The 23,620-nt window shown below is 32.0% G+C and overlaps 1 protein-coding gene across 2 annotated transcripts in view; it reads right to left on the bottom strand.

Annotated features, from left to right (window-relative positions):
* Positions 1 to 22,487, bottom strand: part of LOC121115177 (uncharacterized) — a 44,660-nt gene extending 22,173 nt beyond the window's left edge. The window contains exon 1 of one of the 2 annotated variants that reach the window (XM_040709366.2): positions 21,696 to 22,487. In XM_040709366.2, the coding sequence (XP_040565300.1) occupies positions 21,696 to 22,088 (393 nt within the window). In that variant the 5' untranslated portion in view covers positions 22,089 to 22,487. Of the gene's footprint in view, positions 1 to 20,428; positions 20,584 to 21,695 lie in introns of those variants that run through there. The other variant, XM_040709367.2, reaches the window with a different exon arrangement.
* Positions 22,488 to 23,620: the final 1,133 nt, after the last annotated feature.

Genomic DNA, 23,620 nt, shown 5'->3' with positions numbered 1-23,620 from the left:
GGGGGCTAGTAATCGTAAAAGTTGGTCCTGATGAACTCTTAGCTAATCTTGGACGTGTGGCAAGTGGAAGAGTCATCCCATCCCTCGTAGGTCTAACATACGTTTGCCAGCACCCACGGAAGTACCTCAAGAAATCCACATACACAGTAGAATTGACCTTTTCCCACTTCTTGAAGAGGAATGGTGGCATGACCTTCACTGTGTTAGTGATGACGCCCAAGATCATAATGATGTGACCTGTATTGGACGTCATGAGCTTATGGTGCAGAGTCTTTGAGTGGCCCAACTTGACCTGCTTCTGTTTCTCAGTCAACAGAGACTGCAACCTATTAATAGAGACACTCAGATCAGTCCAAGGATACCAGTGTAAAGTGTTTAGTAAAGATACGAGTCTGTTTTATTTGAGATGAATGTCGTGGAAATAAATATTGTACTTAATGTACTCTTGATTACTTAGATCAGATAATGAGGATTACCATAATCAGACTGGATGAGAACTTTTAAAAAATTGCTCAGAACTCAAAAGCAAATAACAGTCCTTAGAGTTCTGATATGTATAAATCAAAATATTCAAACTTCAATGTCTTTCATCATATTTATATTATTTATTGTCCAATTAAAATGAAAGCCAATGTTGCATACGTGTGGCCGTCGGAATCATTTCTTCATCCAATTTTTGCTAACATCCTAGAAACTGTTCATAACTCCTGACTTAAACCTTACTACTACTTCTAATTATGATTCATTAGGGCATGAGCAAACAAAAATATATTTATATTCTCCGCAAGGTTGTGTGATAGTCTGTAGCTTTTTTTAACACTTATTGTTAAAAAAAAATAGAGCATGATGAAAAGAATTTCCACACCGTCCTAACATACATTTATATTTTTTATTATGTAAATAATTTCATCATTTAAGGAGTTGTATCAATTTACCGCAAGATGGGGTCATTTCCTGCCGCATTGTTTACAAACTAAAATAAGTAAACAATGTTCATGGGCCAATTTTGTCGTCAGTGAAAACGCTCTATTGACGACTCTATCACTACAATTTAAAGTAATATTTTTGGGATTTTCCCAATACATATATATTTAATGTCTCTTGAAACTTGATTACTAGTGGCATAGCCCGCCAAAATTTTAATCAAATCTTATACATATTTTTAAGTTGGCCATTGTTGTTATCACACATGGAATCCAAAATGGTGGAACAAATCAGTTTCACATTTAGGTTGTAGACGTATAAGTTAACAAAGAATGTTCCTATGATATTGTTTTGTGACTCTGACGTCATTAAAGGCCTGTTTTTGACCCAAATAAACCCTCCTTTTGCTTCTTTCTTTCTATATATCTCTACATCTCTTCCCCTTTTGTCTCTTTCTGCATCCATCTCGCTGTGTCTTTTCTCCTACATTCATTCTTTGTTTCTATTCCCCTCTCTTCAGCCCTGCAACACGAGCACCCTCTACGAGTATATATATAAAATAAACCTATTTATATAAGTAGTTCTGTAACAGTGATGATAACTTTTGGAGGTAAGCCCCTCCTCTCCCAAAAAGATGAAAGCTAGTAATGCCCCTGAAGATGACCAAATAAACTAAACCCCAGTTATTTTATGTCATAAAAATTGTTATGTGCTTACAAAAAATGCATTTTCAAATGCAATATGCATATATACTTCTATATAAAATGCAGTTAATGAAAAACTAAGTAATTTTCAAAAATATATGCCTAGGTTTGTCGTCACCTAAGTCACCTAATGGACATTGATTGTCCATAATTTTATCTTTTTGTTTCAATGACATATGTTACAAGTAATAGCCTGTTGAATAATGAATTGTCCTATTCAAAATATTGAAAAAAAATTGTCACATAAAAATAAAATATAAATGCATGTATATTCTGCACAAGTTGTATCTTGTTTAAGCAAATTTAGCAATTTGCATTCAAAAACTGAGAATAATATTCAGTCAGACAAAAAGAGAAAGATTAGAAAATACACGTGTAAAAATAAGTACCTGCTAATGAATAAAAATTTGAATGTTTTCTGTTTTGTTTTTTAATTTTGAGTTATTCCTCATGCATTTTAGATTGATTTCCTGGGTAAAATCCAGAAGTATAACTGGCACCCATTTTTTTAAAGATAAGGACCATCAAAAGTTATAGTTTCTACAAAAATTATGAATAAATTATTTGGGAACAAAAATTATGAATAAATTATTTGGGAACAAAATTTATTTTATTATGTTTTACCTAATTTTTTTAATTCCCGAAAAACCCATACTGACAAGTTTATACAAGATATTTTAAATAATCTTGTATAACATGGATCATAACTACTGTCTGAGTGAGTGTGACTCAAAGCTTGATGTCATATTTGAAGAAAAGATAAAGTGTTTAGTCCATTATTTTTTGCTGCTGACATAATTTTAATATTAACACTTATCTTAATTACAAATTCTGTACATATTTTTTTGTGTCAAAATGAACAAAAAAGGTATCATTGTGTCTATATTTAATATTTTCTAAGGATTTTATGAAAAATCATCACTCTGGAAGAGTAAAATTGAATTAGAAAACTGGGAATAAAAATTTATTTGAGGGGGTTGATAAGGAAAAGAAAGCTTATTCGATCAAAAACCAAGCCAAGTTCTGCGTGTTTTTCGTTAGATGTTTTTAATGAACTATATCTCACGATTAATACATTGCATCAATAAAAACATACAATATGGTTAAAGTTTAAGCGTATGCTTAAGAAAGTTCATTTACAGGTTTTGTGTTTTGGTGAAGCCAGTCATGTGTTACAGCGTTACAAAATGGAAGAAAAAAGAGATCATTCGATACATTTTTCAGTATCACTACAACGAAGGTGAAAAGGGGGTAAGGGGGAGTAGGCGGCCATAATAATTATATTGCTTAATCACCCAATACAGTATCGAAGGCAACAGAAAAGCAGACACCTATTTTTTTTTTTTTTCCATTCAGAACCTTTCAAATCAATATAAGATAAGTGTGTAAGTTTCAAGTTTCCACCCGGTATAAGGGAATATAACGTACCCATAAGATGTCAGCCTTATTGATGTCTCCCATATTGGGAGCCTCAATAATCAAGTTTGTTCACAATAGAAGCCTTTTTTCCATTAATATGAAGGAAAATAATGAACTACTAGATGTTCAAATGAGATCCAAAAAGAATAGGCCTTAAGCTTTACTGCCTATCAAAAGTTATCCCTCTATTGCCTGGTTTTTTAATTTATAAAACCTTAATATGTATATAAAAATGTTATTACAATCTTTTTTTCCTATTGGAGATAAAAATTAACTATTATATTTGAAAGAATAAGATATTTTTCACTATTTATTTTATCATTGACATCAAGTAGTATTTAATGTAAGGGTTTTGTATTTTTTTATTCTTAAAGCCATTTTGATAGAACTTTATGAAGATTTACTATAAATTTGTACATTTTATGTAGTAAACATATTAATTTTGAGCCTTTAAGATGATATCCAATATATTCGCCTTAAATTAACCATTTGCCTTAAAAACCATTTAGATTTATACGTCATTATTTTATATTTTTGACTGAAACAGATTTTCTCTTTGATTATTTAAAATCAAAGTATGTAATGTTAATTACTATAAAACGCATTTAGTGGGTTTTTTCTAAACTGAATAAATGTCTAAAATATCATTATATCGTAGAAGTTGATATACAGGGTGTACAAGCTATGTGTACCACAATAATGATTTTTTTTTTTCAAAAGCATTTTTCTCTCACACCAGTTGATCTGAAAGCTTGATGAATTATGATTGATCTCTCTCTAATATTTTCATATATTATCAGTCTCTATAAGAAGGCGAAAGCACGAGCAGGGCATTGCCACTTGATCCCTTGGCAAATCTTGGAATTCCTTCTCGATCCGACTGATAAGTTCGTCTTTGTTGTTGCAGATTAAGGGTAAAAAATGACTATGAAGAAGTCCAGGATTACTATAATCTCAGATATTTCATAATTCAGATGAGGTTCGGTTGGGTTGTGGTTCGATTGCACCCTATACACAAAAAATCCAACAGATTCAAATGTGGCAAGTTTCGAGGCCAAATGTCGAGCAAGATAAAGTCGTCATAATTGTCTTGGAGCCATTTGAGACTTTTTTTTAGGTGTGGCAGGGAACCGAGTCCTGATACCAAATGTGTCAGGACTCCCACTGACAACCTTGTCGATCCAGGACTTCACCTTTATCTCTAGCACGTCCAAATATGCATCAGTGTTGAATCAAAGGCCTAGGGGGAACACATGAGAACGCATGACGTGGTCATCCGAGCTAACTACCCAAAACACCATGACATGGGCTAAAAGCTTCATCTGTATGACAACAGGCATATCGATGGGGAAGAAGGTCAACCACCTGTTGTTCTGATAGTTGACCTTTTGGTTCTGGCAAAAGTTTTTTTCTGTTTTTATGTTGTCGCTTCCGATGTAGATCCCAAGGATGACTCCGTGCCTTTTCCAAATATTTGGGACCAAGAACTTGTCAATAGATTCCATTTTTTCCAACTGTGCAGGTTTGAACAAGCTATGTAACTATAAAAAAAATTAGCTCCTTAAATGCCCACGCTTGCCGAGAGAGTCATCAATGTGAAGGAATATATATCTTGCACACCTTTTACCCTGGAGGGAAATATACAGTGCACGGGGTTACTCTTTTTCATAAATTCATACAGACAGAATGACAGATTTAGCCGAATTATATAGATTTTTTCTCTTGTTCGAACTCATTACATAGGAAAATTTTAATAACATGTATTTATTAAAATTTGGGGGCATAATTCCATCATTTTCTTAACAGAAAACAAACATTTCTTAGTCTGTTATAGAAATAAACATTAAATATTTTATTTAACAATCGAAGGGGAAATAAATTTTAAGCAAAAATATGCAATAACGGCGTATGAGCCTAATCTATTTATATATTAAGGCAAAATATCCTTGAGTAAAAATGTCTTAAAGGAAAAATGGTTTAAGGCAAAATAGTTTAAGGTGAAAGTACCTAGAGCCTTTAAGATGGTATCTCCTTCAATTATGTATAATGCAATTTATGACATCAGTGAAAACGTTCTATTGGAGAGAGATTTATCCATAAATACGACGATTACATAATTATATATATTATGACAACATACACTAGAGTGATGATCTGCAGCTCATTACGTCATGAGGATCACTTTTTTCAAAATATATATCTATTATGTAAGTAGTATATATATCGTTTTTCAATCTGTTTATTTATTTTACTATGTCTATAATAAATTCGCTGAGTCATTTTTACAATTTTTGTATATGAATGATGTCTATAATTTCCAACATTTGAAACTTCATTAGTCCTGCATCATAAAATTTGAGAAATTTGTTTTCTAATAACTCATTGTGTAATCAAAAATGAGTTATGAGCTCAAAATAAATCAAAAAGAGCTTCTCTAACTGTGTTGTGCGTCTCATGGGGGCGTGCAGCAATTTCAAGTGGAACAAAAAAGTAGATGGGGCCAAAAGTGAGCTCTAAATCTGCATTAGGGTTCTTCATGAAGTTGTTTTAGTCTGGATTAAAGAAAATTATGCGTGTTTAGGGTTTCTTATATATCCCACACCTAAAAGAAAATTTAAAAATCCACATTTGACACACCAATATTGACGCCCTCAAGGTATCCATACAGTATGAGCGAGGTTAGGTTTTCAGGTTAGATAAGGACGCCGTCGCCGAATGGTCAAACTTTAAAAGATTATTATTCATTAATATATGTACTGAGCGGGGATTGTAAATCCGGAACAAGTTTAGACTTCAGTATCTTGCTAACCTTGAGACTTAGGTTTATGAAATATTGTTCATCAGATTTAGCTGACAAAACTATGTAAAAAAAAAACATACAAAATTTGTGTCTTTATTGTGTGCCTCCAGGACGGGCACATGCCCAAGAATGACAATACCTTCATAGGTAATGATCCTAGAGAGCTTTAATTGATATGAACAGATCAAGTGTCATGCTAGAATTTTAAACTGGAGCGGTTTGTCCAAATTGCGTAATTGGAACCGGATTTATTCGGTAAAAACCACCATTTATATTACTTTTATGTTTTGGGCAAAATAAATGTGGCCACCTAGCTAGCCGGATCTGAATCCCTTGGACTACTATGTGGGACGTCTTGGAGAGAGAGTTCAATAAACCTTCACTTGAAAAATGATTACTCCATTCTCAAGGTAGTAGCCAACATGGGCAAGGAGCTCCTCATCAAGACTTGTGCCATGATCAAGGCTGTGGCTGCGGTTGGAGGTTGTGAATTTGAGCGATTGACTTCACTATGGATCCCCTGTTGCAAGAGCAAAGTATTCGTGAATTGCTGAATTCATTTGGAAATATAAAGTGTAAAATACATTATACTTAAATTTTCGGAATGTAAAATTCCCACCCAGTATGAACAATTGCAATATGTTGGTCCTTATTTCTTTGGTCAAGTCCAGTTCAGTCTTAGCACCGGTTCTATTGGTGCATCGGAGTGTCGGTTCTTTAAGACAGTTGGTTTCTTAGGACCAGTTCTTGGTTCTAGGACAGTTAGCCGGAAATGTTTTTGCCAAAGGACAATTTGGCGAACGGACATTTTGCCAAAGTACCGTTTGGGACATTTTGCCGAAAAATAATATTCCATTTACTGATATATGTAACAAAAAAAACTGCATTTTGCTGGTGAATTCGACTGCGTATTTGAACTGAATGTGGCCCTGTTCATACCACCAAAATAAGCCAAAAATATTTAGACTTAATATTTTTTATAGTATTCCATTCTCACCTAATCACAGTCCCCTTGATTACAGCATATGGAACTATAAAGGCAAAAGTATGTGCTAAACGTGTACAAAATTTGAGCCCTATAGAGCAGGTTTGGACCGTTAACGCGTTTTCTGTTCATTTCTTCCACTTTAGTAATCGAAACGTCGACCACATATTCAATTATTAACGAAACTTAGTTGGTTACTAAAATAATATTTTTCTCCTCAGATTAGAGGTACCACAAATGACGTCACTTAAGCATTTGACCTTCGCAATTTTTTCTTTACTTAGTAGAATTGAACTTGTGGAGGTCGCATAGGTATTTGTAGAGTAATTCATTGTATCCTCAGAGCCCCCTATCGGACAGAAAGATATTCCCGTGATTTTGAGGTAATTTGTGTTTATGGAAAATAATAAAAAGGAGTGAAGAAATGAATAGTGTAATGAACGCACTAGGGTACTCAGTCGCACAGTGCTTTATTTCTCTTAAAAAGCGGTCAAAACTATATTAATTGAAATTATATAATTATTTTTACAATTCCGGTTGTAATTTAAGTTTTATATAAGTATTTATCAAAACTAAATTAACTTCAACTGATTTCATAGGATTTTTAAAGTATTTATCATTATATTGACGAAAATAATTGAAATATGATTTATTTGTTGATACAGAGGAATTAAACGAAAACATATATTTAATCATTCTCATCAGATTCATCGTTTACTTTATCAATATAAATATTGATTTAGTATCTGGCAATAACTTTTGTTTATTTCCTTCAGAATTATATCTTCAAAGGTGAGATGTTCACTGCTTATCTGAATACGGCGAATCTGATCTGTAAGGGTGTTAAATTCTTAATGATTTTATTGAATGATTAAGTTTGGCATTTCTCATTTCTCAATTTAGTGCTTCTCCAGCTTTTTCAGAAAAAAAGCCCAATTAGAAAAACAGACGACTAAATTACTTTTTTTCTAAGCATAAAGATTTTATTGATAGATGTATGCGTAATGTATGTAGAAATATTGGTTGACTGGCTAGAGAAGGGAAACATGTTCATTATAGAGTGTATCGTCCCAAAATAAAAATTGAAATAGGAAAGATTTAACCATGACGAAAATTGCATCAAGTTGCGTCTTGATAATAAAAATGAACAACGATACATATATTTTTGTGACACCTACTTTTGATTTCGAACACATTTACATCCTTACTATCTCAATCTTGGTTTTGGACGATACCATCTTTTTTTATTGTTCAATCTTGCAGTATACTATCAAGAAAATCCTTATTTTGCAAAAGTATTTAATTGTTAGCAGGTTTTTTGTATTTTATAGTCTTCATTAATGATGTGTCTAACTAACCTGATTGACCTGGCTTTTTTGCTACACACTTGTTCTTCTATACTAAAAAGATTAGATATATAAATAATTTTATCTATTTAAATCATAAAAATAGTAAATTTTCAAAAAACAAAAAAAATATTTTTCATAAAATGAATAAATATAAAACTTACAAAAGATTACAGTAAAATAATTATTTTTAACTACTGCATTGACCAATTTTTGTTTAAAATTGTGTACGAAGCTCTAAATAGCCTTCAAACTTTAACTCAATTAAAGTATATTATTGGTATATTCTCATACGTATGATGTACTCGCGAATTAAGTTATAAAAAAACAATATTAAATTGTTTTTTGATGACTGAACAACAAAATATAGACCCATTTATAATAGATGTATACAAAAAAAACTAATTTAACAACATTGATATTCAAGGGTTTTTGGCCGTTTTTTCTGTAAAATAAAGCACTGTGCGTCGTTCAAAAAGTAACATATAAAATGTAATATTTTAGGAGTTTGTTTTTGTTTTTTTGTTTTTGTGGGATATGACCAAATATTATGTGTCTACTGAGTGGATAATGGGTACCCAAAACTTACAACGACATTTAATTACGGTTATACCCCCGTTACTTTTATAACCTTGTTTATTTACGCAACCAAAGGATAGCTGAAACTAAATCAACAAGTTTTACTTTTATCCCACGTCTCCAAGTGTAAATATGTCGTAGCAATAATAAAAACAGCATATCACGTGATTTTTCTTCTGCACAGGTGGCAATGGCACAAAGGCTGCAAAGACCGTTGGCATCTCTATCCAGACTACTTACAACAACGAAAAGTCCATTATAGCCCCATACAGTCAAGCAGAACAAAACTTCTGCTGCAAGAATATCTCTAACTTATAGCCTGCCTCTGATTGGCCCTCCTCCAGCCCTGACCTCAACCACCTAGACTTGGCAGTTTAGGGTGTCTTAGAGAAGATAATCTGCCGTACCTCTCATTCAAATTTGGAATCGCTCTGAGCTGTTATTATGATAACGACGACTCAGCCTTCATCAAAGAGCTGCCAATCAGTTCGCCGGCGTGTCGATGCTATTATTGCTTGTAGAGAAGGACATATTAAATAAAAAATATAGCGAAACATAGTATTGAAACATATCACAAATTGGATTTCATTTACAATTCCTTAATTCCATAAAAATCACGTTTTTCGTAGTTTAGTTATGGTACTGCAAGTTTTGGGTCCACATCTGTAGTCAACAAAATTTTAACTTTTTGCTCTTGGATTGACTAAAAAAATTAAATGGCCCCACTCTGTAAATATCATTTAATTATACAATTAAAGCCTTTTTGTGGGGCCCTTTTTATAGACTGTATCATATTTAATTTAATTACATTTTTTGTGGAAAGTAATATTTATATCTGTATCTAAAAAAACGAAACTGCGTAAACAATGCAAAATTTCCTCCAAAGTTCAAGTTATACTCATCTCTTAGAAATGAGGAAAGTTGCCTTACATACATAACATTATTATAAATTAAAGAACACCATATTAAACCTTAAAATAAATACATATGTGTATTAAATATAGACAAAATATTTTCAAGACGTCAATCCACTTGACAAGTAAACTTGCTTTCCTTGGAGATGTACTCCTACATAAGAAAGCACGCTCGTATACATAAGTTTCGTCCTTTTTCCTACAATATACAAATCATACTTTTTCGTCATCTTTTCTATTTTTATGCTTCTTAAAAGTATTGATTCTAAAGAATTGAAATTTTTTTGACTTTATAAGTACATAAGATGTATTTAGATAAATGTATCAATTTATATTTTAAATTGAATCAAGATGTAAGTACTAATAGAACACTCAGACTTATAGCCTTAAGCTTTAATTTTGGAAAAAAAATATATGAGGTACACTAAAAAATAAACTTTTTTTTTTAATGGACTTCTTTTATATATTTTTCCATTAATGATTTTCTACTTGCCAATCAAAACAGTGACGGTCAGACTCCACAATTACCATTATTTTATCCACATTTTCAACAATTGGCCTTACAGACCTTGCTGCATCTTTGGCATCAAAATTACCGGACCGTAATCGACGAAATCAAAATACAGCGTGATTGGTTGTTACAGTATCAATCCTTTAAACACTATTTACATTTTAAGCCACATGGCTTGCGTTTTCCCCTTTATAAAAGAAAAACTGTCAAATATGGGGTATTCAAACAATATTGAGTCAAACAATCACACAACTGTGTAATAAGTTTTTTTTTAGTACGAAACCTTATTTTTCATATCAACATTTATTTTACTCCGAACGCACATATACAACTCGAGATACAAATTACTAATGACATCTATTGGAAAAATAATGGACTTCTTTTTACTACATCTATTTCAAACATTCAGTTCAAGGTACCTAGAAATACAAGGTTAGTCCATCATGTAATTGGGCTTGCTAGAATTTTCTATTTGATGTACGGTACCGACTTTTGGGCAAGACAGACAGATATGACATCATAAAGTATCATAGAGTTACTCTTATATTAATAGGAAAGGAAGGTGATACATATGTAGATAGGAGCTACTCTAGGTAACAGTTATATGTACTATTAAAAAGCGTGGTGGAAGTCAAACATAAGTCGGAAAAGTGTAATGGTATAACCCAAGTTTAATGGAAATACAAGGTTAACAGTAACATAACAGTAAGCACGATTATATCATGGACTAATCTTGTACTTCTATTAATCTTGATACAGTTGAGAAAATAAGTAGTAAATCCCTCGCCGATTCCTTAAGTTTGCCCACTAAGAAAGGAAACCGTCTATAATTGTAATGGTATGTTTATTTTAACAGTAAAAGACGTTTATGAACACAAAAAACAGTGTTTCGAGGAAGAAAAATGCTGATTATAACCCAAGGAACAATATCACCACAGTCAAACACGAGGGTGGAAACATTATCTTTTATGGTGTCTTCTGGGTGAAGGAGGAAAGGACGAATTTACTATCTTCCGAGAAATTTGGGTGACAGCCTCCTTCCCTAATGGCAGGGACACCGAAAATATGTCCAGATATGGATCTTTCCACACGACAATAAATCAAAACATAGGGTCATGGAAACAATGGAGTGTCCCAAGAAAGAAACACATTAAGTTCATGGAGTGGCCTAGCATGTCTCTGGCCGGTCATTTAGGGTCCAAATTAAGACTCATACCCATGAAAGAAAGACTCTCAGCTATAGTTAACAACATTTTTGGACCGTGCGTGGACACTTTGCCGAACGGACACTAAATAAAATTACTTGATTATTCGTGCTGCAGATCTTTGTAGTTATGATTTGCCACGAATTGAAATGAGTAAGTGCTAATTAATTAATAGTTGATTCATTTCATTATAAGGATGCTTCAACTGTTGGCTATTAGAGCAAAAATCATGACAACTGTCCAATAGTTAATTAAAAAAAAAAATTAACAAGAGAAAAAATATTTAAAAAAAGAAGAAAGTCAATCAATCAATCAAAGATTGAGATACAATTGACAATGCGAATGAATCAATCGTTTATAACGAATGTGTTGGATCTCCTATGTATCTGTTCAAGTCCTAATTGACAGCCCTCTATCCCAAGGTTGTCTCTGACCTTATAATTATCAAGCTGTGTTTCTCATTGGAGTAGGCTAATAGATAATTACATAGTATCGGATCATAAATCATCATCAAATAATTGGTTGGGGAAAAAGTATTTTCGTATTTTTACTTTGTTCCATTGCTTTATAAGAAGTGTAATAATCATCCAATTTCAGCCAAGTATGCCCCGTTCTGTTCGATAACTTGTTGCCAAAGAGAATCCATCTTCATAATGGCCTTCTCGCCGAATCCCTTGCCCATATAGGAAAAAAAATCGGACAACCAATTTTCAGGGTTCCTTTATTTTGGCCGAATTTGTACCCCCAAAGGCGTTGGCAATAGATAGAAACAGGTGGTAGTCACTTGGTACAAGGTTCGTACTGTAGGGTGGATGCATAAGAACTTCCCATCCGAGCTCCTGGAGTGTCTGGGACGACATCAAAGATGTGTACGGCCTGGCGTTGTCTTGATGAAACACGTTCCTCTCCTATTCATCAATACTGGCCCTTCCGTTCGACACCAGCTTCAAACGTTCGAGTTGATTTGAGTAGATGCAGAATTGAAGGGGGGGGGGTTCAAACCACTGTTGTGCAACACGAACCGAGAAAGAGTATTGGCTCGTGTTTCCCTTTCAGTTAGTAAAAATGTAAAATATGCCGAATTTTTCGTTTGAGACCTCCATACTCACCGCACGCTAATTCACGACTGAACCGGCCAAGTGTGATTCTGTCCAAAAAACGTTTGTAGTGTAACCTCAGACCTTTACAAGGCTGTATCGTATGATCTGATGTTCCCAATAATGAACAAGATATATTTAGTTAAAAAAGAGCGGGAAATACAAAAAAAAAATACCCAAGCTATTCGATATTTATATTTATTTTTTTCGGTGGGGGGGAATGGTAATTCGGCAAAGAGGCGTACAGAAATAAGGTTTTGGCAAACTGTATTAAAAACCATTTTTGGGTATCCCAACTGATACCAGAAATTTGACTACAAAGGCTATAATTTTAGAAGATTTTGATTCGAGACATTATTATTGAATTTCACAACATTTTTTAACAAATTTTTCATAGCCATTTCAATTTTTGGATAAAATAGATTTGTATTCTTTTGTTCAAATTATTATTGTCAATTTCAGCCATTAAATTATTCTGATGAATCCTTGGGAGGCATCATAAATTGCACATAAATTAGCAAAATTCATCGTCACAAGAATAATTAACTTATTTATTTTATTTGAAAGGGCATCTCGAGGCTAAATTAAGTATAATTAATCAAATGAAAGTTATAAGCTATTGTTTACATTCTTATGTATCTCAACTTAACCCGGGAATTTGAATATAAAGCATATAATTGACCGAAATATGCCCATGAAACATTAGGTTGTTTGTGTATATGATGTAAAAAAATTAATTTGACATTTCTTCTTTTATAGATTTTTTTTCAAGATTGTCTTTGTGTTACTTCAACACATATTTACTTATGTCTACTGGCAAGAACCACCTTATCCCTGCCCCAAACAAAACCAAAGCATTGAGGGATCGAGAATCGTGATTAAAATCGTGTGTATAATGACCATTTTAAAAAAGATAAAAAACGAAGATCAAAATGGTAACCCTGACAATTTGAAGAATGTTTTGAGGGAGAGATAGAATAATGCTCATGACCTTTCATTAGATCCACTACAATCTGCTCTGACAAGGAAGGAATGAGAAAGGATATAAACAAGGACATTTGCTATAATTACTTCGATATCAATCTCCAATTTTAATCCGAGTCCAATAAGGAGTTACAATTATAAATCTGCCAAAAATCTTCAGGATTACACTCCGTCTTTTATGGGCACACACTAATGATCAATGAGGGTTGGAATATAATTGAATATAGTAGGAAAGAAGTTCACTACTCAGGATAAATAATAATGACAACTGCTCAAGAATAGAAAAATCATTCCTTAGATTACCAATTCCCAAAAATACAGGACAGTTAGATTTAAATCATTTTGATGGATAAAAGTCAAGAGTAGCTGGGATCGCCAACGATTATTTACCTCTACACGTGTAGATCTTGAAAAAAATAAGAAACCGCATTAAAAATTGGCTTAAGAAAAGAAAATTCATACTTCAAATTACTAATTCCAAAAAAGTGGGGCAGCTAAAAAATACACCCAATTTACATCACTGTTCGACAAGAATAGAAAACGAATGATTTTTTTTCGGAAAAGGAAATTTTTTAGAATAGTTACCTGAATCAAAGTTTGGACAGCTACACCCTTCAAATATTGCCTCTAGAGCACTTTGAATTTTAAACTTCAACAAGATATAATTTATTAATTAACAGTATAATTTCAACAATATTAATACTATAAATAGGATCTAGTGTGTCTGAGCTCTCTTGATCATTAATGTAGCCGCCCTTAGTGGAAATAACGGCTTCCAGGCATTTGTGGAAGGCCTGGTACCCGCTTCAGATGTAATCCCTTGTCATGGTGTCCCAGTGCTGGCTGACAGTGGCTTTAAGTGCCTCGGTGTTTGGATGACGGACACTTCAGACCTTCCCCTCGACATGAAATCAAAAGGTGTAGTTGAGGTATTTGGCATCATGGCTCTAAGAGGACCAAAAGTGTCAAAAAATAGTTTAAAAGAGCCTTACAACAGAGGAGATGGAGACCCTTATAAGGATCTTTCCACCCGACTTTTTGGATAGCTCTCTCGACAGTCTGGTGTGAAATCCTCAGATCTCTTGCATGGACCCTCATGGACTTGGTTTTGCCTGGGCTATTTTCTTTAAAACCTCCGGATCCACCTTGGCTTTTTTACAGAGCCCTTCTTCCTCTCCCATGTTTCCGACTTGGTGATGGCGTAGACGGTGGTCCTGGAGACGCACAGCTGCTTGGAGTGCACGAATGAAAATTCGTCGATCACGTTCAAGTGTAACTTTCTCTACTTGTACGTAGGCTAGAGAGCTCAAGTTGGTTTTCTTTTGTAATTAATTGTTTATGCTTTAATATATCGAAATATGAATTAATTTCAATCACTCAAAATTCATCAATTATTGAATTATAACGTGTTCAGATTTCAATGTACCACCCGGTATGTAATTATGTTTAGGTATCAAATAAGACTAAGAATCGATAATATACCTTTACTTTTTAAATGAAACGTAATCTTGTCTAGAAAAACGTGCCTCGCCAACGACACGAATGTGATTTTTAATTATGTATATTTATCTTTTACTTTCATTTAATTAATTATTGGGATTAATCCTTGGGAAACGATGTAAATTATGTTTAAAGGTTATGAAATAATGATAAATTAATGATATAATACATAAAAACCATCTCCAACTCAAATAAAGTCCCATAAATCAAATGAAACGTCAAGATTATTATAGCTAACATTCCTGGCTCCTTTTCCTATCCCATACCTTTGAATATTAACCCTATAAATATTTATTGGAATTATTTGAGGCATTTACATTTATGAACTAAAAACCATTATAACTTCTCATGTTGCTCAAGATTGCATGAACTAGAGACGGGACCATTCCAAAAAAATCCCACTGTCAATTTTTAATATTTTAAAAAATAGTAATCAATACCATTTGGCTATCAGGGGCGTGCACATGATTATACTTAAGGTGGTTTTTAACTTTTAAAAAAACGTTATTATTTCGTTTTTCTAATTTGAAAAATTAATTTTTTTGGAAATTAATTTTAATTATATTCTTTTTTTTTTAATTTCAAATATATACAATTTGATATTAATTTTTTTTCCAAAATCTGCAGGCATTCACAAAAAAAAAAAAAAAAATTATTTGAAAGAAAAAATTTCCAAAATCCTGAGTTGCTCACAAAAATGGAAAAAAAATTCAAAAATCTCACCCTCTTCTCAAATTAATAAACTTTTTGAAAAAAAGTTTAAAAAAATTAATTTTGAGTATATTGAAATATTAAATTTTTTGGAAAAAATTTCAAAAATACAGTAATTCACAGAAAATTAAATTTTTTGAAAAAAATTTTTTTTTTTTTAATTCATTTTCAAATATTACATTTTCTAGTAAAACGAGCAAAATTCCTTAAAATGGCTGACTATTTTGTTTTTCATCACTTTGAAAAGTAATAAATGGTTAAATACTAGTAATAAATAATAATCAGAATTACAAATTAAACATTATTCTCCTCATGCTGATTCCAGAAAAAACACCCGATTCTCCAATTCCGATTAATCGTCCTACCGCTAGTATGAAAGCAGCAAATATATATGTGACTACTCAACGCTAAATCAACCCAGAATTATTTTTCTTAAAATGAGGTAATTTGTTAGTATTCTTCGAGGAATTATAATTATATTTTCTATCAACAAATTATTCTAATTAACATTTGCCGGTAGAAAAAAAAAAAGTATCGTCACAGTAGAGTATTTATAAATTGATTTATTATATTTGAAAGGCCATATGGGCCAACATAAACGGAGGTTCTAAACTATAGTTAATAGTATAAAAATAATTTACGTGTGTGTGTCTGAAGTCCGTTCGTTCCGCCTGGAAAAACAATGATAAAAACTTCAAAAAAGGGATACAGTTTTTCAGAATTCTGAGTTAAGTACGTAGGCCTATGTTTCATTATGATCAAACCAGATTCCTGGACTCTGGAAGGGAAGTTTTTTTTCGTTTATAAGTTGATTTTTTTTTCATAAAACAAGATCGATTCCCTTTATCTCAAAGTGTGTTTTTTTTAGTTATGGAATTTTGATTCGTAAATACATACCAAAAAATTAAAAATTCAAAAACCGAATTATTGCACTAACGGAAAAAGGGAGAACTTTTATTAAATACGAATTTATAAAGGGAATTAGGTAAATGAAGGAAGAAGAGGATTAGCGAGTTAGTCTGAGTATTTATTTTCATTATGCCTGATGAAGGAACGTGGCAAGGTAATAATGGCAATGAGAATAAATCAATTACAATATCAAACATTTGAAAAAATTGTTATTTATTTAACACAATCAATATTTTCACATAGTCAAAAGGGAGCGCAGCGCAGGTTTGATTATATTTATATCAAATGGACTGAGAACAACCAAAAAGGTTGTATACAAGGTGGATTTACAATAGAAATTTACCTATTATATAATAACAGTTTATAGTGGATCGTTTTAGTTTAGAATTTTATCAAAAACATGCTAATTTTTAGTTAAGGGCATAAGTTTTGTAAACACTTAGTGATGAAAATTTGGTTCATTTTTCAACTGGCCCATTTTTTTTTTTTTTTGGGGGGATTGGCAATCGGAAGAAGGAATTTTCTTTTCCTTAGCAGTTGTCATTATTATTATTTAATTCCTGAGTAGTGAATTTGCAATATAAATCCAATTATATTCAAAATCTGATTGTACATTCTGTAATGTAATCCTGAGGATTTGTAGCAGAGTTATAATTGTAAGTCCTTGGGGATCGACAACGGAGTAATTCTATCAAATGTCCATGTTTATTTCCCTTTATTCTTCCTTCTTCTTCACAGCTGGTTGTAGCTGATCTAATGAAACGTCATGAACATTATTCTTTCTCTCCTCCAAAATATCTTCAAATTGTCAGGGTTACCAGGTTGATTTTCGGGTCTTTCCTTTTTAACATGCACATTCTACACTGGATTTTCATCACTGTTAATACAGGTTGTTTTATAGGACCTAGGAAAGCTCGCCTTTGGAAAATTTGCCTTGGGATTACTCGCCCTGGAAAATGCTCGCCGGTCCGGGGAATCTAAATAATATTTACATTAAAAGGAAGGTGATTTATTTTACGAATTATATTTCTGAGAAATTTACAGCATAATTGTATTTTTTTACTATTATTACAAATATCATAGGATCGGCATCGCATTAGGCATTTGTACAAGAAGCGAATCCAAATAGGAATCGGGATGTTTTGTTTTAATCGTCCCATCACAAATAGTTAACACTCCTGGGTATCTCCACTTCTCCCATATATTTGAATTCCTCTCTCTAATTGGCCGGAATATGATAACATTGGGCTGTATATTAGTATACTTTTATGGTTTAATGTTGTCTGGTATGATATTGGTACTCGAATACTGACGTATTTACAATGGCTCTGTACTAAATTGATATTTGAAGGGGTACTTGCAGTGTATTTACGTTCTAAAATATTGGAAACACGATGACGTAATCCTCAAATTTCTGAGATCGATATCTCCTTAATCTTACAAAAAGAATGTCAGGTAGTAAAAACTAATCCATTATTTTTCTAATAGGTGTCTTTAGAAATGTGTATCTCGTGTTTTTAGAAGTGACATCGGCTTACGCTATATAATATTTTGTACTAAAAAAAAACTTATTTGACAGTTTTGTGATTGTTTGACTCGACATTGTTTGAGTGTCCCTCAAAAATGGACACCAACAGAGAGAAAATACAAATATTTGACCTTTTTCGTAGATGAAGGCAAAAACACAAGGTCGCAAAAATTCCCAGTCATAATTATCAAAAATAATATGGTAAACATCAATTTGAAAGGTCATATTCGGAGTATATTCGTAATAGTATAGTCTCATAAATCAAATGAATGTTTTACTTCATTAGAGCCAAACGTTGTATTACTCTAAGAATCGATTCATTAATTTTATATATGTCTGTACGTCCATAATTAACAATTTTCATTATAATCATTATTTTTGTACGACACCTTATATTTGAGATAATTAACATAAATTAGTATGAGTTATTAGTTACTTAGTATCTTTTATATTTTGAATTAATCAATAAAAAAAAACTTTTAATTTAGTTTATACTATGTGATAATTTCCGATCCATTATTGTCATAATTCTTTTCATCTATGGCATTTAAGGTTTCTTCTGGAAAGCGAAGATTTATTTCGTCAACTTCTTCATCATTAGATAAAGACTCAAGGAGAGTAAGAGCTTCAGCTACTGCCAATCTAAAATATATTGTGAATTTGTAAAACATAAATAAAAAAATGCATCAATTTCAACTTTTCTAACTTTATTATTGAAAATATATGATGTTTTTTTTTTTTTACTTTTAGATTTTCGAATTATAGTTTGTGTTTAGGACTGTCTGTTATTTAATAAAATGCATAATAAAAAAAGGTAACACTCTCTTCATTTTGCAACTACTTATTTAACCCGATATCGATCCTCCATTCTACTCTGAATCCAACAGGGACTACCTTGTAGCTTTACAACAAATCCTCAATATTAATCTTCGTTTTTCATGTCAGTACTATTATTATTATGTCAATACTGATCTGTTTAATCTACCTATGCAGTTCTCCTTATATTAATCCGTTCGTGTTTATATGTTTATAAATCTTGTGTTGCTACATGATTGGCGTATTTATATTTTATAACTCTTATGTTTCACTTGATTCAAGAGGGTTGTCTGTAAGAGCAATTATTCTACCGATATTCTTTTTATTATCATAATCCAACATTTCACTCGTGATTACTTTATACGATAAATTATATTTTCTCTCCTCAAGAATAGAATAATAATTATTACAGCTTTGGAAATAAAGAAAAATGTTTAGGTTCCAAGAGCGTCACATTTCATTGTCAAATTTTGTTAACCTATAATTATGAGTAATAATAACTCACTGTATAACAATGTATGACTCATAATAGAAATTCCTATTTGTTATAAATGGTTCTCCTAGGTAAAGAGGAGAAGGAGAATAATGGTTGCATAAAACCACTCCTTTCATATATTGAACACGAGTGAGAGGTGAAAGAAAATTGAGGCAAACATGCAAATCCACTAATTTTTATTGTTTGCAACATAGTAAAATGCACTTACTAATAAATAAATTAAGAATGAGAGGCCTTTTTTAACCCAAATTCCCTTTATTTTATTTGCATGATTGCCATTAAATTGATATTTTATAAAACCGTTCAACCAGCATTATTTCCATATGTTATACATATCATAATAGAGAAGCGTCCACAGGGGGTAGGCTGTAGGGGCTTAGCCCTCCCCCCCCCAAAAAAAAATTAAGTATATTTTTTGTTATTGTGGTTAATTATGCAGTAGAGCAAAAAATATAATATTTGAAATTTTGTTCCAAAAATTAAATTTTTGATTTTTATTCAAAAAATTAAATTTTTCATTTTTTTTCCACAAAATTATATTTTTGTGAATATCTATGAATTTTTGATCTTTTTTACAAGAAATATATTATTTGAAAATTCATTTTTGAAACTATATTGATTATTATTTATATATATATATATAAATAGCTATTGATTTTTAAAAAACAAAAAAAACTTTAATTTAATTTAAACCAGCCCCACTCCCCCCAAATAAAATCCTGTGTACGCCTCTGTAATATGAAATTTGTTTCATTTACAAGTTGTCTCTCCTCTATAAACTATCACTCAATAAAAACGTTTTTAGAAGTCATATATTAAAATTTCTCTATCCTTATTTAATGGGGATTAATTGAACAATGATTTCGTAATAACAGCTGCATATAAGGTAATAATACCATATATGATAGAAAATCACCAAAATTTGACATCATATTGATAGTGACTAAATTGACCATAAGGACAAGACGGTTGGAAGTATAGTGAATCAAAAAACACGTACCTTAAATATGTTCACTCATTCACACACCCTCGATTAATAAAAATTACTAAGAAGCACACTTTTGTAGAGCGTGAGGAGAATAAAATTGTAATTTTTCTCAACGAAACCCCATCCCATTGCAATGATGTGAGACAAATGATTAACACTACGCAAGTAAACAATTCCCTTCACATCAGAATTAAAGATAATATTTTTTTATCTATTGATTTGTTTTTAATCTCTTTCCTTAGAGTCTCTCTAGATGTGGTTAACGTTATTCGGTAAACTGCTAAAGTGGTACCGGCGTACTGACGTATATCAAACAGTACTACACTAAACTAGTATAGGATCCACCACTTGCAATTCAACTATTTAATATAATATTTCCTTAATAAAAAAATAAAAATAATATTTCATCAGAAAAAGTCCTCCAATTTTTGAGCTAGCATCAAACAAAAGTCCTGCATATGCCTATGTGTGTTTTTCTAAAGACAGTTTGTTATATAATTCCTTTTTTGTCGAAAAAGTACTACAAAAAAAACTATTTTTGTCTGTATTTAGTTTTTACATTGACTTTTATATTAATTCGATTTTGAAAATCGATTTAACCCATAGCCTAAACCGGACAAGTCACTCCGGGGGAAAAAGGAGGACATGCCCGTGGAAAATAGATCAGTTGATCACTCCATCTCAAAGCGGTCCATAAATTGAATTAGAATTCATCTACTTTAACTTAACCCCAAGCTTTACCATAATAAATTTATTATTGGCCACAGACTGCCAATAATTGAATAATATTAGGGAAATCATATTTTCATTTTTAAATCGACTTTACCCATACTCAAAATCTAACATTACATTAATTTATTCCAGTCCCCAGACGCTCCGGACGTAATGTGATTAGAGTACACTTCCGGACAAAAGAGGATGGTTGGACATCTTAAGTTAAATATATATTGCCCGGGCAATGTGCAAAATGCCCGGGCAATATATAAAATTTCCAATAGAGTGGTCATTTTACATTCATTTACAATGTCAGGTATAATGATTGTGGGTAATTGCATCTTAATCAAATCCTTCATGATGAAATTGCTTGCAGTGAATTGTTTAACAATCAAATTACCCACATTCATTTTAACTCACTCTAAATGAACGTAAAATGAAATCTCTATTGGAATTTTTATAGATTGCCCGGGCATTTTACACATTGCCCGCTCCAACGGCCATTCTGCACATTGCTCGTAGGTATACAAAAAGAAATGTCAAAAAAGACAAATGGTTTGATTACTTGAAAATAATCCGAACAGGCGGACAATAGCATTTTATGCGCCATAATATGCTTTCCTCCGGCAGCGAGAGTCACATCCACAAGAGTCTCGGAGTCATATAGCCCTGAAAACACAGACACTAGGTTCACTGGATGATTATTCCACCGAAGGGAGAAATACTGCATATTGTTGCTATTTGATGTCGAGGAATTTCCACTCATTTCAACTCCACTGTCCGTTGATTTATTTTGATTTATATGATTATAATTAATTGAATTATAATGGATAGGAGTATCAGTATCCTCATTCCCCGGTAATTGTTTCGACGTTCGTAATGATGATACTCGTGAACCCACTAATGCCAAAATAGAGCATGACACACGACCACTGACACTACTTATAAAACTACTCATTGAATGTTTTTTGTTTTTGTTTTTCTATATAAAAAATGTCAGTAGAATCTTCTTCCTTTTTTTCAAGTTTATTATTTCAATAGCCTTGTTTGGCCTTGAATTGTAAGCTCACTGCTGTTCATTCTTTTCTCCTTTTTTTTTTTTACATGCGAAACGCACTACGAATATATATTTATTTAGAGTCAAAAAAGCACAAAAATATATTCAACAGCTGTCTGACTCATTCTCTAGTACGATAGAAATCACATATTTATAGCCATAAATAATACCAAAGTTTAGTGGAATAATTAGCAAAGTGAATAGGAAGATTTAATGACTACATATTTTGTAAAAAAGAAATATAACTTATATCAACAAAAATGATTATATATGAAACTATTACATTATTACGCGGGAGACAGCAGCTTTTGACAGCTACAAATCTCTCTCTCCTTCCCTTTCCCCCCTCTCTTCTCTTCCCTTATTATAAAAAGAACATGCTCTCACAAAGCTGTTGCGCAAACGCCATGTTTGAAAGAAAGGAAGGAGGAACGGTAGAGCGTTACTGACTTAATATTAGATATAACATATTAATGTGGCGTACAAGTAGGGATTTGTACAAGTTACAACATGTACAACAGATTGTACAAATTGCAATTACACTGTCATAAAAGAAGGCCCCTATATACATCTAATTATGAAAAAAAAATCTGTCATTTGCACGGCATTAAACCACTAATATGGAAATTTAATTTGTTTTGCTTCGTGGGTTTTTCTATTTCTTTATCACTACTTATGAATAAATAAAGATAGAACAGATCCACATTTTCCGGGATCCAGATCTGAAAATTAAACGCATATTTGTCTCAAAATTTATGAGTATTTTATCCCATTTTTGGACCCTAATAAAATACGATCCGGATTACGCTTACATTTTTACTGATTATAGATGCCGAAACAATGAACACGCCTGTGTTACTACAAAGAGAACATAATTAATTGTTATTATTAGAATTATTGTTATAATAACATTGGGCACGTCGTTAGCTTTATTGTATCTCGCAACCTTTCCTTCTAAAAGAAACATAAAGAAGGGGTGAAATCATTTGATGCCAATTCTTTCAACTATCAAAATAGTGAAAGAATAGTTGATAAATGTGCACACCTTACCAAGAACTAATTCGTATCCAACCAATCAAGTTAAGAAAACTGATAAGAGGAAAAGAAAAAAGACTGTTGACAAAAAAATTACTGTGTACATTTTTTGTGTTGGTAAGATAACGCAATGCAATTGTTCATGTAAATGTGTACTATGCAATACTCCATATTAGTTTTTTAAGATACGACAAATCCATCCGATCTTTTTTATTATCCGTAAACAAGGGAGTCTGCAGGATTATATATATATTTTTTGTGTGGGGGAGGGAGGGGGAGAGGGTTGGTTTTTAATTTCAAAAAAATTCAAAAATTCATATCTGTTCTCAAAATATTTTTTTTTTTTTTTTGAAAAAAATGTTCAAAAATTCATATCTGTTCTCAAAAGAAATTATTAT

The sequence above is a fragment of the Lepeophtheirus salmonis genome, chromosome 3, assembly GCF_016086655.4.
Source record: "Lepeophtheirus salmonis chromosome 3, UVic_Lsal_1.4, whole genome shotgun sequence".
In the NCBI taxonomy this organism is placed as follows: Eukaryota; Metazoa; Arthropoda; class Copepoda; order Siphonostomatoida; family Caligidae; genus Lepeophtheirus; species Lepeophtheirus salmonis.
Note: the sequence above shows the minus strand (reverse complement) of the source record. Positions and strands in the feature narration are given on the sequence as shown.